The sequence below is a fragment of the Aythya ferina genome (assembly GCF_964211825.1).
Source record: "Aythya ferina genome assembly, chromosome: 22".
Taxonomy (NCBI): domain Eukaryota; kingdom Metazoa; phylum Chordata; class Aves; order Anseriformes; family Anatidae; genus Aythya; species Aythya ferina.
The window spans coordinates 867,923-889,188 of record NC_140320.1 but is presented as its reverse complement, the minus strand read 5'-3'; the positions used below and the strand labels follow the sequence as shown (position 1 = coordinate 889,188).

At 48.6% G+C, this 21,266-nt stretch overlaps 1 protein-coding gene across 4 annotated transcripts in view; it reads left to right on the top strand.

Moving 5' to 3' along the window:
* Positions 1-21,266, top strand: part of KIRREL3 (kirre like nephrin family adhesion molecule 3) — a 317,016-nt gene that overhangs the window by 201,846 nt on the left and 93,904 nt on the right. For 2 of the 4 annotated variants that reach the window (XM_084495608.1, XM_084495610.1), the window contains exons 2-3: positions 5,741-5,816; positions 9,251-9,328. The exons of 1 other annotated variant lie outside the window; for it this stretch is intronic. In XM_084495608.1, coding sequence (XP_084351734.1) covers positions 5,753-5,816; positions 9,251-9,328 — 142 coding nt within the window. In that variant the 5' untranslated portion in view covers positions 5,741-5,752. The remainder of the gene's footprint in view (positions 1-5,740; positions 5,817-9,250; positions 9,329-21,266) is intronic. One more of the 4 variants, XM_084495609.1, reaches the window with a different exon arrangement.

Here is a 21,266-nt window from a genome sequence, read left to right as displayed (position 1 = left end):
GTTAAGGAGTTTTCTGAAATTGCTGAGGCTTGGCAAGGAGGGGAAAATAAAATAGAAGCTGAAGATCAAAAAAAAAAAAAAAAAAAAGCCTTGGATGCACAAGAATTGCAGACATGCTGTGAGGTAACTGGCAAATACAATTTAATTATAAGATACACAGGAGTAATGGCATTTGCGAGGTTGGAGCATGATTTCCCAGTAATAGAAGGACTGCAGGGTTCCCTGGCTCTGTCGTCTCATCCTCAAATGAGAGCACAACTACACTTCAGTGCTTTCCCTGCCTTGAGAGGGGTTTAAAGGGCCACAGCTACTTGGTCTTGGAGGAGCTGGTGTGGTTGTCCAGAGTGTCAGGGGATTGCATGTGAAGGATTCAGGGATGTGAGGCAGTGGGCTTCGTAGGAGGGTCTGGTGGATCCAGGGCAGGTGGGTTTGATAATGGTTTTCTAGGTCAGGCAGAGGATAGCTCCATTTGCTGGATATTCCCAAGGTTTGTGCTTTCCTATATTCTCCTCTGTCTTTCTAGACTTCTAAAATGGATGGCTCAGCCAGAAATGCCTTCAAGGTGGGATGTGCAAGGAGCCCTTGTTGATCCAGAGTGCTGTAATAGATGTGACCTTTACAGTGCTGTGATTTTATTTTTATTATTTTTTGCTCCAGTGTGCCTACAACCTGTCAGACCCACGTGGGGACTTAAGGGCTCATTGCAAAGGGTTTCCAGTGCCAAGCTTTCCTTGTAGCTGAGCAGAGATGTTACGGGTGATCTGGGTGGGCTGTAAGGCTTTGTGTGCCTCCTGCTTTGTGCAGATCTCCAGGCCTGCATGTAAACGAGGCTCTTTTTGTGCCAGGAGAGCACTGGGTGTGTTGTTTATTTCAGTATGAGATCCTCTCACCAGACTTCAGGATGATGCTGTGCTGTGTGTGTAGCTAATGTTCCTTGGATTGCCATGGGACATGCAGCGGTCCTACAGCAGAGGCAAGGAACAGTGCAGTGGCTTTTGATGAAATGAGAAACCAGAGTGCTTGGGGATGAAATCAGGTCTTTAGAGAAAGCACTGTGTTCCCAAGGAACCAAAATACCCTGGTTTTGCATCTTTCTTCCTCTCTGTTTTGTTCTGAGCTTTTTCATTCGGATTTCAGACTGACAGAGATTATGAGAGCCCTCCTGGAGAGCAGGAGCACATCCAGGAGCCAATGTAACCGCTGGAGGCAGAATAAGAAGGGTGTTTGGATTCCCTGGGGAGCCTCTTTCATCGACTGCAATGGGAGAGGCATTGCAGAAAGGTGTTCTGGTGTCCTGATGGTTGTGATAGGTTTCAGACCAATCCTCCCTCCTTTCCTCGTTGGAACGGCAGTTATTGTGCCCCTCTGGGAAGCTGGATGTGCAGTTCTTGGCTTCACAGGGGCACAAGGGGAAGATGGCTGTAATGCTACATCAGTTCCACCACCAGCTCCATCAGACGTGTCCCGAGATGACTGCCAGCTCGGGTCTTTGCTGCCAAGTGGAGCGTGGGGGCTGGTGACAGACAGCCTGGGGCCATCCGCGCCCTGGGCTTGTGAGAGGAGATGCCTGGGGGAGACAGAGCAGACAGACAGCAAGGAACGAGGCTCAAACTCTCTGTTTTCCTCTTCTGCCCTCCCTGTTCATGCCCCAGTGGATGTGAGAAGGTCTGTACAGTACATGTCTCCAGGTACAACCAGGACAGATGTCCCCATCACCTGGCTGTCCTCAGTGGTGTTGGTGGCCCCAACAGAGGCAGAGTCTCACTGGGGTCAGCAGTCGTGGTCTGCATGTCTCCTCCTGGAAGGAAGATATGGATGGGAGGTGTCATGGTTTTGGGGGCTGATCTGGGAAAGACTGGGGAATGTGTGGGGAGGTGTTTGTGCATTGTCCAAACTTCTCCAGAAGTCTTATTTCTGACCTTTCTGCTGCTACTTGCAAGCATGAGCTGCTCCTTGTGGCTTGAACAGAGCAGCAGACGCAATGGATTTTGGTCAAAAGCAGATTAAACCCCCAGGAAGCTCTTAAGTACGGATTCAGTCTGTCATAAAGATGAGTTGGCCTAGCCCCACTGAAAAACAGACATATTTCTAGGGGACTGGGTCCTGGGTGTCCTTGTGGCAGAGGAGCCTCAGAGCATGCAAGTCAAGAAAGATGGGGGAGGCAGCAGGACAGGGCTCGGGTTTGCTCTCACAAAATACAGCGTGAGCCAAGGAGATTGGGAGGAGCCATCTGAACTATGCCTGTGAGATGCTAAAACACAGCTTGGGGTGGGGGCATTGCTGTGGACATGGTGCATGCCCGTGGTGATCTTCTGAGCAGGAGGGTGTGCAGACAGCAAGTGGCAAGCTCAAGGTGCAGGTTGTGGTTTCTTGCTCGTACCGCCAGAGGGTTTGTGACTGTGGGCAACCCCGCCAGCCTCGTGCAAAGCCCATGTGTGATGTTGGCAGGGTGACGTGGCTGCACTGGTTTTCTGACCAGCAGTGCTCTTGGAAGAGCAAACAGGAGAAGATCTGACATTGTTACTGGTAAAGAGTACAGCCTCTGTTCTTACAGAACCTTTTATTTGTTTCTTTTGAACAAAACAAACACTGTATGAATGTTATGATTTTGACAAGGGGAAACACAGTACTTTTCCTGCACGCTAGGTGTAGTTAAGGTGTGGGATTTGCTGCCATAAGGCCTCATCAAAGCAAGGCATTTACGAGGATTTGTCTAGTGCAAATGCATACCTGAGCATACAAAGGTATGAAAGCCTGTTTATGCAAGAAAGTTCAGGTACTGAAGGCTTTCTTACTCTGGGGTAAACTTTTTTTTCCTGTAGCAGCTCCTCTTTCAGACGTCTTTATTTCAGAGAGGAAAAACAAAATCCTAAGAATCACTGGATTCAAGGTTTGTGAGGATCTTTTTTCACTTGCTTGGTGCCCCCTCACGTACTGTAGGTTTGTAAGAGGTTCAGAAAAAGGGCATCAACCATGGGGGACTAGCAGGGAGAGTGGGGGATACAAACCAATTCAGCTTACTGAACTTGGGGTTACCAAAAGTTCCACATTGCCACTAGGGAGAAAAACCTCTTCAAAACACTTCAACGCTGAGTTGCAACCTGGAGCTGCCTTTCTTCCCTTCGTTAGCCAGGGAACAGAGGGAAATAAGTCTCTTTGCCTAGCAGCATGAGTCCCTCTTTATTCTCTCCCCTTCTGCCAGTTGTTTCCTGCTAAGTAATTTTTAATTGCCTGATACCAGGGCAGAGCTCCTTCCTGATGATCTTTCTTGGAGATCACACTGCATAAGTGGTTTCTTACTTGGAAACTACTGTGTTATTTTGTGAGTCTTCCTCTTGGTTTTGGGGTCTTCCAGGGCATCTTGGGTAGCTGTATACCAGCGTACTGTGGTGTGTCAGGTGTGTGCCTGTCCAGAACTTCGTCCCAGAGAAGCTCCTGGGTTGGGGGTGGCTCTGTTTTTTCAACGGGTTGAAATCTGCTCAGTTAAAATAAGTGTACCCACAAGTATCCTGTCATTTTCTATTATGTTTTTTTATCCCAAAAGCATGGTCGGTAGAAGCCTTAGAGGGCCTTCAAGAATTACACTTGCCAGACATGCCCTTTTGGTAAAACATCACTAGGGCTGGCTTGTTTTGGTGCTCCTGCTGTGTCCTTGGTGTAGACACATGTCTCTCTCTAGTATTGTTTAAAGGAATCTTAGGTCTTACAGAGAGATTTTACAGTTTTCAGTCTTGAGGAATTTCTGTGGCTGTGCAAAGTCAAACCGTCCCCCCCCCAAGGTGGTCTTCACCTCTGCGTGGTGGCAAGAGAGGAGACTTTGCTGTTCTAAATCTTTGGCCAGACCTGGCTCCTGAGTGGGGCCATGCTTTCTGCAAGCTCTGCTGTACGTGCTTTCCCTCGTTAATACGGGCAGGACTTGCAGGTCTGTGGCCCATTAGAGGATAGCCCTTCTGCGCAGTTGCGTTTTACATCTCGGAGCAATGAGCTGGCAAACACCTCTGCTCCATCTGTTTTCCTTCATTGATGGATCCTTTTAAAGTCAGATTGTGGTCCCACGGGGACACACTCAACTAATCCTCTGCTTTTAAGATTTTATTTGTGCAATAAATGGATGACAAGGTGGTTTGCAAGTACATAACACAATAAATGGGTTTATAAATGCAACTTTTCTGCAGAGCACTATAGAATAAAATACAATATCACCACAGCATTTAACACTGATCTCTACTTCATTCATATTTCAAACAGTAATGTGCCCATTTTCTCATCTGGGAAGCCTCTTAGTTTTTTTAATACATTTTTATAAATTAACCGGGCACAGATTTAATAACAACTTGCATTTGTATAGCTTTTTCATCTCTGAGGACCTTGGATTGCTCTGTAGACTTAATGGTATAACATACAAATTGGATGCCGGAGGATCCATTTGCTCTCTGCTGAAACAAGGCAGTGGCTTGGATTGCTCAGCAGTGCTTGTGGATGCAAAGGACAGCGAAGGAAGAAGCTCAAAGCAAATCCTGGTGGCAGAAAGAGAACTTGGAGGGGAAGGATGCAGCTCACCTCAGTGGTGCCCAGAGGAAAGACCGCTTAAGAGGAGGTCACAGGCACACCTAAGAAATCTAAACCATGAGCAAAGCAGGATGGCTACTGAACCTGGAGGGCAGTGTGCTGAAAAGTGAAGAAGAAAATGCTCCTTCACACACTTCTTCTAGCTGCTGGGATGAATCATTGCTACCGTGGTGAAGCCAAGAACATTGGGAGACTTAGGGCTTTCCAGAAAAGACCAGGGAAAGAATTAGTGTTGTTTTTATTTTTCCATTTTGTAATGAGTTGTTTGTTTGTTTGTTTTTTTCTTGTTTGTGTGTTTTTGCTTTTGTTATTTTTAGCAAGGTATTCAGTAGCAGACAACTTGACATGTCAGGACAGCATACTTCTAAGCAAGAGCGCATGGTTTCTCAACTGTTTTTAAAAGCAATACCAAACTCTTGGATTTGGTGATAGGATCATCTCCTACTGCCCTTGGTAGCTGAATTAGGGACACCAGGAAGGTATGGAGCTCCTTTTCTCCAGGACTTTCATGCTCTTTCAGGAGCTCACGCCCAAGTTCTTGACTTCGTAGATCCCCAGGTGAGAGGGGGCTTTTCCAGCCCTCTGTTTTTCCCATCCCAGTGTTAGCCAGTCCCAAACGTGGTGGCCATTTGCCATGGAGGTTGCCCCTTCCCATCCTGGAAAGGAAAAGGTCAGAACAAAGCTCACAGATATAACATACGATTGGAAAAAATATTTACAGATAGCAAATTGCCATCTCTGCAAAAGGAAAACATGAGAAAATAGAAACGTGATATTTATTTTAATACAATGTTTTTAAATTTTAATTTAAGAGACCAGCTGTTTCTGCTTCTCTTATAAGAGCTTAATTGGTATATAATAGCATAGTTAATTAAATACAAATCAATAGTTTAAAACAGCTAATTGATATTTAATATGTATGGGAAAATATAACTTAGTTGTAATATAATTAACTCAATATTAAATAAGCAATGGAGTTGCAATTATGCCTTTACAGTGATTATAAAGTTTATCGTTCTTTAATAAACTTGCAATTAGACAGGATAAGCTGAAAAATTATTAAACAGGTATTATTGAGCTATTAAACATTTATTACCATTCCTGGTGGAATACAGCTACACAATAGTACACATTATAATTGTGTTAATAAACGTTTATTACTTCTTTGCAGTGTTAGCCTTTAATGCACTGGTTGATCAGAAACTTGGATCCCTTTCTGATTTGTCATTGGGAGAATTGCCTTAAGAGTAAGTAAAGAAATCCCAAATGATGGGGGGAAATACAGAAAAAGCAGGATTTCATAATTTGGGCCAGGGAAATGATACCTCTCTCCCAAAGCCAGCTTGACCTCCTCTGTTGCCTAAGATGTACATAAAGGTCACTTCCTAGAAGTCATAAGCTTGATTCATCCTCTGAACTATTCTTTGCATTGAATTTTGCTTCTTTGTCACTTGTTGCCCCTAATGCCCCACACATGGCTTGGACTTGCTTTTGCTTTGTCTAAGTGGCTCTTCTACAGATTTTGGGATGAATCAATGCATATACTTCTTTGAGGCAAAATGTGCTTTTGCTGTGTATTTTCCAAACATGATACTTAAACTCACACTTTTTATAAGTGGCCAGGGTGACAATCCTCAGCTGTAACTCATTCCACTATGCTAGAAAAACAACAACAACAACAACAACAACAACAACAACAAAAGGTTGTCATTGCAAGGAAGTGGATGGGATTTGTTTCAGGAGGTAGGTGCCACACACCCATGGGTTAAAATGTTCTTTTTTTCAGTGGTATCTCAGCAGCCCCCTAAAGCCAGAACACTTAAAATGCTGGGGTGTCTGCTTCACTATTTAAGCTTTTAGATAGCCATTAAAAGCTGTGAAGTGGTGAGACATCCGTAGGCATCAGAGTCATCTTGAAGTATTTTACCTTTTAAAGGCACTCTCAAGTATTTAAAGGTGCCTTTAGCTATAAAGATTTTTGCATGTTCTCACAAATTTATGGTATGAATTATTATAATGTAGTGCTCCTGTATAGCTCCTTTCATCATGGGATATCAAAGTGTTTTATAAGCATTAATTATAGCACCCTTCAGGGAGGCAAACGGCCCATCGACACCCATATCGCTGGGGGCTCATCCAGGCTCCAGATGGGTGACAACCCCAGTCTCACGGATCCCTCCTTCCCTCCTGCAAGGGCAAAGTTGTGCTTGGGGCACTGGGTACCACAGCCCTTGTCTTCAGTCGTAGCCCCTTGTCATCACCTCTAAAGCACAGGCTCTTTCTGGGGAGCATTTCTCTCCCAGCAACTGGAAGATGAGAGCTGGACATCTGAATTTGGGCACCGTGTTGACATTCTTCTCCCCCCCAAGTAAGCTGCACCTTTTGCTGCCCCTGTCCCAGTTCCATTCCCCTCTGTTTTGGCTCAGGATGTTCTTGCAGCTGTTTGTTGGCTGCAGAGAGTATGGCAGCTTTTGCCATGCCAGGGCTCCAAGTCTGGGGGCAAAAAAAAAAACAGTTATGCATGTGCAGGGCTGTACGATGCACGATGAAATTAGCAAGACAGCAATGCTGGCTTGCTCAACCCCGCTGTGGACTGTGCTGCCTTGTGTGACGCTAATCTAATTGTGTTGTTTTAATTGCACTTTGATAGCTTGGTGCTTGTTGAAAGCTCAATAGGAATCAATGCCATTTGTCTTTTCCATCAATAAAGGCATAAATGCATTGCAGGCTCTGTGTCAACAGCCCCAGAGGCGAGGGAGGCTATCGGCAGCCTGCAGCTGATGCACACAGGGTGTTTGTCCTCACAGCATTGTGCAGTCCTCTATGGAAACCCACCTGAAGTTCAGCGAGGTCTTATCTATTCTAGCTGTTGGCCAGCCCTAACCGAGGCAGCCCACGCTGAATGTCCTTCACCTAAAACCAGCAGGTTTAACAGTAACGGGGAGTACTGAACACATAACACTCTGCAAGCTGACACCTTTCTGGGTGTGTTTGCGGTTGTAGAGCAGGCTGTGCAGGGTGACACGGATCACATCACCCCCAGCCTGAGGAGCAGGAGGGCTGGCTGCAACCTCTGCATCAGCCAGGAGGAGGTTGCTGTTTGCCTCGTGCTGATGGTAAGGACTCTGACTCAAAGCAACTGCTGAGAATGTGGGTAGTCAGTTCACCTGTCTTGAATGGTCTAATCTTTAAGCATCTACATCTGAGTTGGTCGCCACCTTTTAGAGTTAGTGAGAGAATTATGGACACTTCCAAAGTCATCCTGATAGATGAAGTGTGTCACTGCCCACGGATGCCCATTTCCCTCTGGGGTCTGACTTTAAGTGACAGTATGTATTTAAGGGACAACCAAATTTTGGCTTACCTTAGACATCTTGATAGACATTTTGTATGGCCATTTCCTTTAGTGGGACAGCACATAGCATTTATTTGGCTAGCTGCTGATGACCTCTGTCATGAGACCCTTAGGATCAGGAGCTGTTGGTCTTTAAGCTCTTGCAAGATGGATCCCCGTTAATGTTAGAGAAACTTTTTTAACTTGTCTTGCTTGTACCCTGAGCACCGTGGGGGTCACAAGTCATTTGTGCCTTCTGGATTTGGGCTCCAATTCTGCCCCGAGATGCTGTACGCGAGAGGAGGAGGATGACTCTTCTGTCAGAATGCCACAGTAGCTAGCAGCCCGAGGGAGGAATATTTCATAAGCAGTGCTGTATGACTCCAGGCATCTTCCCTGCACATCACACAGTGGTGAGCAACCCTCCTGCTCCAACGCAGCCCAGCTGTGCAGCGCAAACCCTTCCGGCATGGAGCCCGAAGCCCAGCCTGTGCGGTGCTGCCTGGCTTGAGCAGAGAGGCAGCCCTCGCTGTGCTCCTGTTCCGCTGCCTTCCCCTCGTGCTCATGGCTCCACAACGCTCCCGAGTGCCCCATCCTCGGATAGCAGGCTCCGAGGAGACCACAGCCACATTAAGTAAACATCAAAGGGGCTTTGATCAGCGGGGCCCCGCGAAGCACGGCAGCCCCTGAGGAGCACAGCAGGTCCGCAGGCAGGCAGTGGCGGGGACGTGGTACCTTAATTTTCTCCGCTGTGACACAGAATGCGTTTGAAGAAGGGGAGCTTTTTGCCGCACTGAGATGCGCGTGGGGAGAGCACACGTGCACGCAGCCTACTTCTGGAGAAGCCACGCTCAGATCTTTCTCTGTTGGTTGTCAATAGTCAGAAAGCCCCATTAAGGACTCAAGGCATCAAAGGCATGGGCCTCCTTGGACTCGGGCACTTTGCCGCTTGCTGGGTCACCCGCTTGTTTCCGAAGAGCGAGGTGCCTCAAGCCAGCTTTGTCTTCCCTTTGGAGTGCCACGTCCCATCCACTGCCCTGCCTGCCAAGGGAGACCAGGATTTAAGAGCCCGTGTTGTTGCAGCACACTGGTGCATAGGAAGATGCAGCTTGTTCCCTATGCACAATAGAAAGGCATGCTTAAGAAACAGGGAGGGGACGGTGACCCTCCTGGCTCTGGCGTGTGGCTGAGCAGAGCAGTCAGCTGGATGTGGTTGGGTTGGGACCAGCAGTTTGCACATCGCTGGTGCTTCCCCTGAGCAAAGTAGCTGGCAGAACTCCTTCCCTGCAGCATCCCCATTTTGCTCTTGTCCCCAGCCTTCTAACATGGCTCTTTCTTCTCTTGCAGAACTGGGGCTCCCAGGAAGAGGATGCTGCCTAGTACTGGGGTTCATGTACAAGGAGAAGTACCGCAGGATGACTGAAGGTGAGCGGTTTCCCCACCTTCTCTTCATCCTTCCTCCTTAGCAGTCTCATCACAAGGATTCACTATTGCTAGGAACACGCTAGCTTCTTGTTCGCCCCGAGGGGAAAACCCTGCTTCCTCTTTGATTTCTGAAACGTCTTGTTGGGCAAGCAGATGGGGGAAGCCCCTGTATGAAGTAGCAAGAGAAGAGCAGGAGCTTATTGCTTCCATTCATCCCAAATCCACTGTCTTTTCCCATGAAAGGGATTTGTCACACAGGAAGCTCTTTCAGCAGTCGTTGCTTCTAGTCCTTTTATTCTGCTTGGGTGGTGATGCCTCACCAGGACACCTTCAAAGCACTTGTCTTCAGCTGGTGCATCTGTCCCCACTGGAGAGGAGTGGGGATATGCTCAGGTTACCTTCACCCCTCATAATATTAAAGCTGCAACATCCTGGAGCTTATATGGACTTCCTTGCTGAACAAATGTCTGGCTAATTGGTGGCAGAGGTACAAAAGTCAATTAGAGTCAGGCTTAGCCTTGCTGTGTTCAAAAGGTGTTGGCATTTGCTTGGATAAATCTCTCACCTGAGATCAGGGCTGCTGTGCCTTCTCAAAAGCATAGTTGCTTTACTTGTCAAACCCCTGTGCTGAGGCAGAGATCTCACTAAAGTTTCCCTGTTTTATATTCTAGTCATCCCCCAGGTATTTTATGAGCATTGATTAATCCATAGAAATACCATAAATAATTATGAAGTGTAATAACTAAACAAAAACTATTTATGCTCAGAAGGATCAACATCCTTGCTTCTCGTAGCTTCACTGCTTGGCTGCTTTTTTCTGAAGCAGACCCTGGTGCAGCCCCACCTCTGGGTAATGCTGGATCCAAGGAGGGTGCAAGTCCCGGGGCTGGGCCAGTCGGAAGGTGCGTGCTGAGGATGTGTACAAGAGTAGGGCTGCTGCTGGGGATGGCGAGCTCAACCCAAAGAGGTCCAAGCTGGGCTCAGTCCTTGTTTTGGGGACTGGTTGGGCAGAACGTGGGCTGACTTGCCCGCTGTACCTTCTATTGCGTGTGTAGGATGGCATATTGCCCAGTGACTGGCCATAGGGGTCTTTGCTCCTGCAGGAAGCCTTGCCTTCGTGAGAGCAAAAGGTGCATTAGCTTGCATGGGGTGAAGCTCCAGTGGAGGCAGGCGTATGGCTTGAATATCAGTTAGAAGATCAAAGGTTCCCTCGGCTCCCCAGGAGTCCTGATACCGAGCTGATAACATGGAGAAAGCACTTCACAAGCTTTCACCTCATGTTTGTTAATTATCCCGTGCTTTTTAAACATTGATTAGAATATTTTTAATAGGAAGGGGCTGCCCCTTGGGAGAAAGGACGGCACAGCCTCATCCAAGAGCTGAGGGAAGGTACAATCTCTTGCTGCTTTTGTGTTCCTCGAGCCTCTCTAAGGCTGCCTGGCCTTGCCCCTGGGATGCTCCCAGGTGCTGCACGTGGGCATCCCATCCCATCCTTTGGGACTCAAAGCCTGCATCCACCTACAGAGCAAGCCCCCTTTTCAGCCCTGACATGGCTTTGTGGAGACAGAACAAAGACACATGAAAGGCCAAAACTAAAGGCTTTGTGTGGGGAAGGGAACAAAGCATGCCTGCCTCTAGATGAGTTTCTGGCCCCCGCAGACTGCAGGGCCATTATGTTTAAAGGTACAATCTGCCAAAAAAGAAAAAAAAAAAATGAACACAAAGTCGGGGGATTTCCATGGCCACAAAGACCGCCTGGGACTCGTGTTTTCGCTGGAGATGGTTCTGGATGACAATTGCAGACCTCAAGCCTCCTGGGTTTTAGATTTCGGCATGAATCCAAGCTGTAAAACATGGGCTGAGCACTGGTGGGAGCAGAGGGGGGTTTCAGATGTCTGGTCATCCCAGAGGTATTCCCTGCCAAAAGTACCTGAGCCAGGTTCTTTGGGCCAGTTACCTTGCAGGAATAAGGAGTGAGACAGCTTCCCCTTCATGTTTTTGCCAAGTGAGAGTTTTTCCTCTTTTATTGTGTTATGGTGCTAATGAATAGCCCTATTAATAATGACAGGGCAGCTGAAGGAGCTGAAAGCAAAGGTAGGCAGTGGGGCAATCGGATAATTACAAAGTGTGGGGTCTCCATCGTAGTGGAAATGGGTAATTACAGGGATCATTAGAACCTTGCTGTCATTTAATGGAGACATCTACAGAATGGGCTCCTAGGTAGAAAAGCAGAAGAGGACTTAGACAGAGGTCTTGTCGGAGTGGAGGAGCTGCACAGCGCTGTACAGCTGCAGACCTGGTACGGAGCCATCATGGGCTGCATCTGCTAGGAACTAGAGGGGAGTGGCTGCTCTCAAAGCCCTTCTCTTGGGCAAATGCTTCTCTTGGCTGTCCCCATGGACAAGATCCAGGTTAGGCACTTGCAGACTACTGTGGCAACCTCTCCCAGCAGGGTAAAATAAATATTGTGTCTTATGGATGCTCTGTGGCCATGCCCAGCGAGGGGCTTTGCTAGCATTATGTTGTCTGCATCCCAGCTGGCAAGCGATGTACATCCATTAGCATGATTGCAGGTGCAAGCTCTTCTGGCTGAGCTGTCTTCCAGGGTGCGAAGCAAAAATAAATGTCCAAGAACTCACCTCCATTAGCGTTAGTTAACGCACATCAGCTCTTCATATCACCATATATCAACCAGGGTCCTGAAAAAAAACAGGTCTGGAGGAGGTGCCAGGATCTCTCGCAGCTGCAAAGCAACAGTACAGCCTCGGATGCTGCTGGTGGTGATATGCAAAGCAAAATCGATTTCAGTCGTCCCCCCACATCTGGTGTTGCTGCACTGCATCGGCTGCAGTTGCCTCATGCTGTATCACTTCTGCAAAGCATGAGCTGGGACAGCAGGCTGGATTCGGGTGCATTTGAGGGGCAGGCGTAGGAAGGTGTTGCTCCAGTGTGGCTGCAACGTGCCCATCCCTTTGCTGTGATTGACGGTTCCTCACTGGCGCGCTGGGACTGCTGCTTGGTGCTGGCTGTGAGTTGTAGGGTGGAATTAAGCTGGTGACAGTTGTAGACAGAGGGAGAGAGGTAGAGCTGTCTGCAGTGACGGCCTTGCAATAAAGACGCTTTAGAGTTAATCCTCTGCCATCTGTCTTCATTCTGCTAATAACCCACTCAATCAGATGCTGCCGCCTGTTTGTTAACATTCAGAAACAGATACATAATCGGTAGGAGCATGCTGTTAGTGCACACGGGGCTGGATTCCACCCCTGGCCATAGTGGTGGGTTAGTGGGAGCTGTAGCTTGGGCGGGATGTCCCAAAACACGAAGCAGAAAACAGAGGTCCTGCTGAAGCTGGTGGCAAGTTGAGCTGCCCTGCCTTCCCCAGGGTTTGGTGATTTCCCCTGGCTCACAGTGACTTTTGGAGCAGAAAGTTGGCAATGCTGTAGTCACCCAAGAAAAGAAGCATTTCTGACTAACCTGAAAATTGGGACTTTTTTTTTATTCCTTGTTCCCCACCTCATTCAGCCATCTTCCCTTCCCAAAGCTGGAGATGGAGGCTGTGCTGCAAACCCCTCCCTGCTCTCCCATCGCGCTTAGTCCCTGCCCATCCATCGCTGCAGACTCCAAGCTGGGCTCTCTGCTCTCTTCTGGGGTGGCCGGAGGCAGGTGCTCACATGTTGATCCTGCTTCTGTTATTTTTCTTCCTCTCTCCTGCCTTTGACTTCTCGCCAGATCTAACACGAGTCATTAGCAAGCGTCGCTGCAGCAATTATGGCACTTTTTGGCTGCCATTCATAAAGCTACTAACGGGAACGATTAAGTGCTTGGAGGTGTCAGCCTACTCCTTCGCCACCTGTTCCCACCAGCCGTTGGCTGCTGGAGGTGCCTGCAGCCTCTCCCTGCCTCTCACCTTTCTGGGCACGGTGGTGGCTTTGGAGTCCTCCCGTATGGTTCTGTGGGGTGGCCCCACACTCAGATGTGTCACTGCATAGAGGGAAGGACATGCTTCATCCTTTTCTGAGGCTGTGAAAGCAGGCATGGCTAGAAAAGGGGACAGAATGGGGCTTGGCACAGCAGCATCCTCCTGCTCTGTATAATGGTCTGTGTGCAAGGAAGGACAAAGACACCTCTTCACCTCCCTGCTTGGCTGATGTCCCTACTTTCTGCCTTGCTTGCATCCATGCCATCAATCAGGGATGGGCATGAGGCTGAAATCTGTACCTTAACCTGCAGGCATCTTCCCTGGGCTCAGCCACTGTGGCTGGGAGTGCTGGCTGCTGTGCAAGGAGAGGGCTCGGTGCTGGAGCCATTGCTGGCAGCAGCATCCCTCTGTTTGCATCATGGCTGGGAGCAGAACCAGGGCTCAGAAGCTTTCCGCATTCAAGGTGTCTCCGTGCACTTTGCAGAGCACTGGGATGCCAGCAGCTGTTGCTGCAGGGCTGCATCTCTGCGTGGCAGCAAGAGCCGGTCTGTGTTTAATTGGGAGAGGGTGCTGCTTAGCAAATCCCATTCGTGGCGTAATGGCTTCAGAAATCTGCCCAGCTAGGGGCTATCTGAATCCACAGCCAGAGATTTTTCTCTAAGGATGACATGGGTGTTGTGGGGCTGGTGGTTAGTGTAAGGCAAACCTCAGGTTTTGGGGAATTACAAATGGCCTAAAAGCTTTGGACTCCACACTGTGAGCTTCCCCTCAGCCCCCTTGTTGAGGAGGTTTGGGGTCTTAGTTAAGGGTGCTGGGACTAAGCAAAGCTCTGTCTGATGTCTCTTGCTGGGGAGAGGGGGAAGAGAGACAGAGGTCCCAAAAGGTGGCACTCATCCCCATAGCTCAGATGCAGTACAGGATGCATGTCAGGGTTGGCCCAGCGAGGCAGTGATGATGATGCTTGGATGAAGGAGAGCCACCCCCATGCTCCGTTACCTGTGGCAGCTCATCCCTCCATGCAGCCCACTTCTGCTGCCTTACCAGCTGTGCCTTTGTGCTCAGCAACATCCAGCGGTGTCTCTGGATGGGGCTTATGGTCTCCAGCTCCTGCCTATCTCCAGCCTGCAGATAGGTTTCAGTTCTGTTAGGCACAGGGAGAGAATTGTGTATGCATATGAAAGCTGTTTTTTATGGCTTATAATTATCTCATACCCATCCTTAGAATAACTGTAGCTCCTCCATTATTAATAAGTGGAATTCCAGTCCTTGTCATAGATCACAAAATGGAGAGGAAGCTCAACCCAGGGTTTGCATAATGTACCTTGGTCTAAATTGAATAATTGGTAAAATGGTGGAAATCGTTAGTTTTTCCCCATTCCTTGGTGCTGGAATTAGTGAGATATTAGTGCAATTAGCCACTGCTTCCATTTGAGGCTGCAATCATTTGGTTTGTAATTTAGAATAAATGTAAAAGCCCACTTGTGCTGCTGAAAAGATTATTTGTCCTGTTTAAAAGTATCTAATGGGGTGGCTGTCATCTAAGCAAGATACATTTGACCCATTTCAATTTGTTTCCCTTTTAATCTGCTATCTGTTTTCCTGGATCTTTTTTTAATAAAAACGTAAAGAAGAAGTGGGCGAGAGAGACCAAAGAGGAAGAGAATAGAAGCGCTATAGATCTGGAGTTTATCATAAGCCAAAGTAACTTGAAATCAAGGCTGTTAAACTGCAGAAAGCAATAAAAAGAAAACACTATTTGGAGATCGTTTAAAGGGCCGAGTGACTTGTCAATGAAAGGTTGCTCTATTCGACTGCTTCTTAATAGCTTCTCAGAGGGAATCTGCAGCTCTTGCAAGAATGAAGGCTGAGAGTATTTCTGTAGCAGCCCTGTGCTGGGGGGTGGGGGGTGTTTCGGTTGGCAGGGTGCTGGGACGGGAGATGGGGAGAGTCCAACACCAAGAAGGATAGAGAGCAGAGGAGGAAAGAAGGTGGTTGTAAACCCAAAATAGGGTTTAGGCTTTAAAATGTGCCCTAAATATCGAAGCCTGGCACATGCTGGTAGGTACAAAGGATGGAAGCGTCATTCTCATTTGGGTGCGGGTCTGTGGCCAGCTCAATCCCACCCTGCTCCAGCTGTACCATCGTGCCCTCCTTCAGGGGAGAGCAGAGAAACTCTCTGCCTTTCTCTGCCAAAGGCTGAGCATCCTTTCAGTGCCAGTCTGATTCAAAGCTCTTCTCTGTCAGGCCCCATATTGCTTCCTGGAGAGAAACCAGCTGGGACTCTGGGATGGAGTCCCTGCTGTTCTGGGAAAAAATGGCTTGTTCAGAGAAGCTGCTGTGTCTCTGCTCCAAATGTCTCTGCTTGAACACCACTTCTGCTGCCTGCAGTAGTTCAAAGAGGGTTCAGCGAACGTTTCCTGCCAGGAAAACGTGCTATTAGAGTGGCACTGAGATGCAATGACGTATTCATGCCACCCATTAGCAGCCCAGCAAGGCAGTTGCTGCCTCAGAATTGCTTGGATTTATGGGGACACATAGTCTGAAGTGGGATCTTGCGAGTGACTTTACACCCACAGCAGCACAGGCTGAGCACAAATCCTTCTCAGTCTTGAAGATAAATTGGAGCCAACCCCCATCACCCCTGTAAAAAATAATAATAATAAATAAAAGGTGTTGGCTCATCCTGCTGTTGCACACAATGGGGCTCAGCAGGCCCTAAACAACTTGAGGGGTCCCAGCATCTCCTCCCACTTCGCCCTCTGAGGCTTGGGCAATGAGCAGGACCTCTTGGCATCAGTCTGCAGCCTGGCAACAAGACTTCCCCTAATGTTTTGCTAAAAGCCACAGGGTCCATGGCATGTAATCTACTGGAACCCACTGCAGCTGATTTCCAAAGCTCCTCATGGAGCCTGGTGCACATTTTGCACTGCTAACTCTGCTGTCATTGCCAGTAAAGGTGCTGTCTCCTGCAGGGCTTGGCAGCTCTGTGATAGGAAAGCTCGCCTTACCCCGAGCGTTGTCACTCGTGTCTGCCCGTGAAGACACAATCGCAATTGATTAGGGAAGGCTTCTTCCCATATAAGCCGCATTGAGCCTTTTGTTCTTTATCTGACAAAGGCATTTGAGAAGGAAGAGGTGAGTGCATGGAGCAAGCTCCGGAGAAGTTGTTAAAGATGCATTGTTATCAGCAGAGGTCTCATTGACATCTCTCTGGTGCTTTGTGTGTCTGTTAGCTAAACAAGGCAGGGATGTAAGTTAAACCTGAGGAAAAAACAACAAACAAGCTGTCTCTGTTTGGTGTCAGGGGAGGCTTTGCCTTGGTTGGGCCAGCTGGAGAACTGTGTAAAATGCAGGACCTCAGCACTGCTGAGAACCAAATCCTCGCTGGTAAGATCCATCGTGCACATGTGCAGGGATGCTCTGTGAGAGGGATCCACATGCCCTGCACAGCTCTGCTCAGACAGGGTAGGAAACTCCTGCCTTCAGGTTCCTCCACGTGCTGCTGCAGTGCTCTCAGGTTGGAGGAGAGCTGGGTACCATCCTCTGATGCCTACGCAGCTGAGAGCCCTGCTGGTTATAGACCTGGCACCAAGCTTGTGAGTTGTATGGTAACGGTGAGGTTGTAGCAGCTAATAGGCTAAGGGTGTAATTTTATCTATTGATTCAAGTAGCAGTCCCCTGTGGAAAGCTATTGCTGTGCAATCTTAAATAAATGAACGCAGGACTTCCTCATGCCCTGCGTGCTGGCTTAAGGAATTCCATAGCTGATTCCCATCCCGCAGAGCCTGTGGGTTGTGCGGGAGAGCCAGGCACTGCGTGAAGCAGTGCCCAGCAGAGATAGAGGCCCTGCTGAAGGTGTTCCAGGGATATTAGCTGTTAGTAAGTATAGACTGATATCTAAGGTGTGGTGAAGAATATCCCAGTGTCCTTGTGCTGTTCTGCAGGTCCTTGATGGGGAAAGTCTCATCCAGTAAGATTCACATGGAAAAGGGCAGGGATAAGTTTGTGCTTTGCTTTACCCAGTGAAGTCTGGCCATCTGTGTTGCTTGCTGTCTTTGTTGGCTTTGGAGTGGTTTATTTTTAAAGTGTCGATGGGACAGAGGGAGCATGAATTAAAGGAGATGCAAGGCAGCGCTCTGAAGGCAGTGACTCCAGCTTTCTCATCTCTGCGCTGCCTCCAGGCTACCCGCAGAGTTTACCTTTGAGCGTGTGTATTTGTTGATAATTTCTCCCTCTCTGCAGAGCTGTTGCTGCAGCCCGGGGGTCTGTTATTTAGCTTTCCTCCCTCGGTGTCCGTGGGGACCCTGCCAGAGAGGTTGCTGGCAGGCTGTATTTCATAAGCAGTACAGGTCACACCACTGACATGGTGTCCACCAGACCTGAACCTAAACATGCGGGCCTGGCTATACCATTAACTAAAGTTCTGATGATGCCATAAATCCTCCTGTAAGCTCTCCTGGCATTGACACAATGGCGTGATGAGGGCAGGAGGGTGTCAGTATATCCCTACCCAAACCTGGAGAAAGGAAGAGCTTGGTTCTGCCTCTTGTAGGAGTCCTCCTTGGGCACAGGCACTGCAATGCAGTACTGCTCTCTGCAAGGCACTGAGAGGCTTCCCAGCGCTGCAGGGAAACGTGGGGTTCATCTCTGTCTGCCTGGTCTGGATCCCCAGCTGTCCTCTCCTGGAGGCAGGTCCTGTGTGCTTCTGCAGGCTCAGCTGGGGCTGGAGATTCACACCATGGAGCAACAAAGCACTACCAAGTTACTGTAGCTTAGAATATCAATTAAAACTGTTGCAGCCTTGTAAGTCCCACTCTGAGACACGTGCTCTGTATTGATAAACAGCTAGGCTTGCCACTAAAATAGCTCTCAAGCCAGCGGAAGTAAATCTACTGTGGAGTTATGGACAGAAACTTGCTGTGGCCGTGGCCAGGGTGCTTCCAGGCTGCAGGGTGGGAGCTCAGTGAGGTTGCTGAGGAGATGAAACCCTTCTGGTGTTGCAGGCACAAGAGTCTGTTGCTTTGGCATGCCGTGAAAAGACCCAGAGAACTAGTTGTGACAAAACTGGTCACACCCGCTGGTTTCCCGTGTGTCGCTATGTCCCATGGCATCACCTCTGCTCCGCAGTCTGAGCTGCCAGGTGGCGCTCCTGGATCAAAGCAACACAGCTATATTTCACTCTCTGGTGACGAATTTGGGGGAAACTGTGGGTTTCAGCCCAACACACGATGAACCTGTTCCCATTTCACAGTGAAGTGGGACTTCGTTGGCATTGACTGAAAGGTACTGCAAAACTCCCAACAAAGTACCTTGTGTTGTTGGGGTTGGCTTTTCTTTTAAGTCCTTCTAAAAATCCATCCTAATCATAAGGAAATAGTGAAATATTGCTATAAAGCATTGAACTGAATGTTGCAAGTCCTGTTTTTTCACCCCGAGCTATTTGCTGTATCTAGCTAAACCCTGCCATCTGTATACAGTAAATAAAGCTGAAGTCCATCAGCAGCCTTCAGGGTGAGGTTGATGAAGACAGAAGGAACAGGCATGGTCAAAAAAACCTGCAGGAGAGGTAGAGAGCATGAGTGAAGCAGGGGAATGAGAGAAATTCCCCTCGGCCAGGCAGGCAGCAAGATGGTTATTTAGCACCTGGGGCTGTTACTGTGATCCTTCACAAAGAAATGAGCTTAAACCACAACCTTAACAATTACCTCCAGTGCAGTAGCAATCTCAGGGCCTGTATGTACATATCCTTTTATGCCCAGTATTTGTTCCCATAGGTATTTACCCAATCTATAAATGTATTAATGGGTCTAATCTTAACACGCATCCAGAGATATAATGTGAGATGGGCTTTTTTTCCCTTTAACAAAGATGAAGGTTTTATATAGACGGAGAAAAGAGAAGGGAAGTGAAATGTTCAGTGACTAATGATCCTCATCAATATTCATGAGAGACGGTATGCATTTCGAGATTTAAAATAAAGGAAGGAAGAAAGAGAGAAAGGAATTGACTTCTTTAGAAGCTAAATGAAATATTTAGGTTGACCTGGAGATAAATATGCCAGGTCTTTGTTGCCATCAGCTTAGACCAGCATTGAATTGAGGAGCTTTCAAAGAGAAGCAGGGGGAGCGGAGCAGCCGGTGGAGGTTTCTGGAGATGGTGAAGACAGCATTGTGCTCAGTGCCTTGCAAACGGGGAGGCAGCCCCAGGGAATCTTTGCTTCAAGCCAACTACAGAGGAGGGATGGAAGAGCAGCAATGGGGTTTGTCCCCAGCACACCAGCACCGAGGCTGGGAGCAGACCTGGGCTGTCCCAAGTGAGTCCTTTCATGCACTGTCCTCAGAAGAGCTGCTGTCTTCGCAGTCATTCCTTGCTGCAAGGCTGCCCTGCTTGGGAAGGGGCCCTCCTAAAGCAGTGGCTCAGAGGATGCAGTGGACAGTGACAGAGCCAAAGGTGCTGCAGGACAGATCTGGCTGGCAAGGACCGGCTCTAGCACAAACGAATGGCTCCTTCTGCAAGTGTTCATCGATGGGTTCCTCCCTGCTGCAACTGGGCTGGCTCTAGTTGGGTTACACCCAGGAACACCTGTTGTACTTCTGTGGAATATATTTCTCTGTACTATTGTTTTCTTCCTTCCTCTCCCTTCCTGCCTGTGGTTCCCTCCCTGTCCTTCCTAAAGCAGAAAATCTGCAAGTATACCAAACTTGAAGAAGAAATTTTAAACCTCCCCCAACACTTGAAAATAGATGGGGGAAACTTGATCCTTCGCCACTTCGTTATGTGGTGGGCAGAAGGAAAGCCTCTGCAGAGAAAACACCAGAAATGTGGGTTTGTTAGAAGGATGTTGCTCCACATTTGCAGCAGTGTTGGTGGAGGACAAGGTCACCAGGATCCTAATAACCTGATTTAATTGCTGAAAGAGCACAGCAGGCCTGGAAGAAAGGCTTTCCCCCAGCCTTCTGTATTTCTCCTCTTCTAAATCCTTTTCTGCAGGTTGCCCTTGTCTCCTCTCCAGCAGCAGCTTCCAGAGCTGCTCCTTCTCATTTCCGTGCCATCCCTTTCCCCGAGTGACAGCTGTCCCACCCCCGCCAAGGTCGCTTGCCCTTGAGACCATCTTTGATCTGTGCCCTGATAGAAGGGCCGAGTATTGACTTTGGCTTCAGCTTCATTAAGAAGCAGCCTCATTTGTCAACTTGTTTGTTTCGATAGCTGCTCAGGAACCGCGGGGCCCGCAGCCCCCCCGTGCCGAGTTGTGGCATTATTCCAGAGCCAGCTCCCTTTGTGAGGGTGTGCAGGCAAGGTCACTGCAGGTGGCCTTGCACCATCCTCTCCTCCCCATTAATCGATGTCACGGAGCTCCTGAGCAAGGTTATATCCAGCCTGCCTGCTGCTGGGAGGCCTCTGGAAGGAGTCTGGGTGCTGTGAGGAGCTGTGCATGGGTGCGTGCATCTGCAGTGCTCCCACTGGAAAGGCTGGGGGGGCACCGGGGTCCTCTCTGCTCCTGCTGAGCTCGGACGTGAGGTCTCAAGTGAGCTGTCGTGGTGACATCCTTCCAGAGGTGCTGTACAGCTGGTTGCATAAGGAGTGTGAGTAATGAAGACTAATTTCTCTTGTCAGTTGTCATCAGGTAGCACATCTGCCAATAATACCTTCTGGTTTTAATCCAGATGGTCAAACGAGGTTAATCAAATAAGTTACCCAGGCTTTTTTTTTTTTCCTTCCTGTTGGTGGTTGAATAATGCATTGACAGGCATTGGGATGCAGTGCCTGACCTCTCCGGGAATCACCTCCCAGTGTTGCAAACCCCCTGCAGCATCTGCTGGAGCAGGGTGGGACCTGAGTCAGTGGCAGGGTGCAGAGACCACCAAGTGGCATAGGCACTGTCTGCCATCCCTCCAAAGGAGTATTTTGGTGGGAATAGTCCTTCCCTGAAACCATGTGAGATGACTGAAGCTCTCAGTCATCCCGCAGCTGTTTTGGAATGGGTTGCATGACAGCTTTGGAGAGGATAGGCAGAGAGGA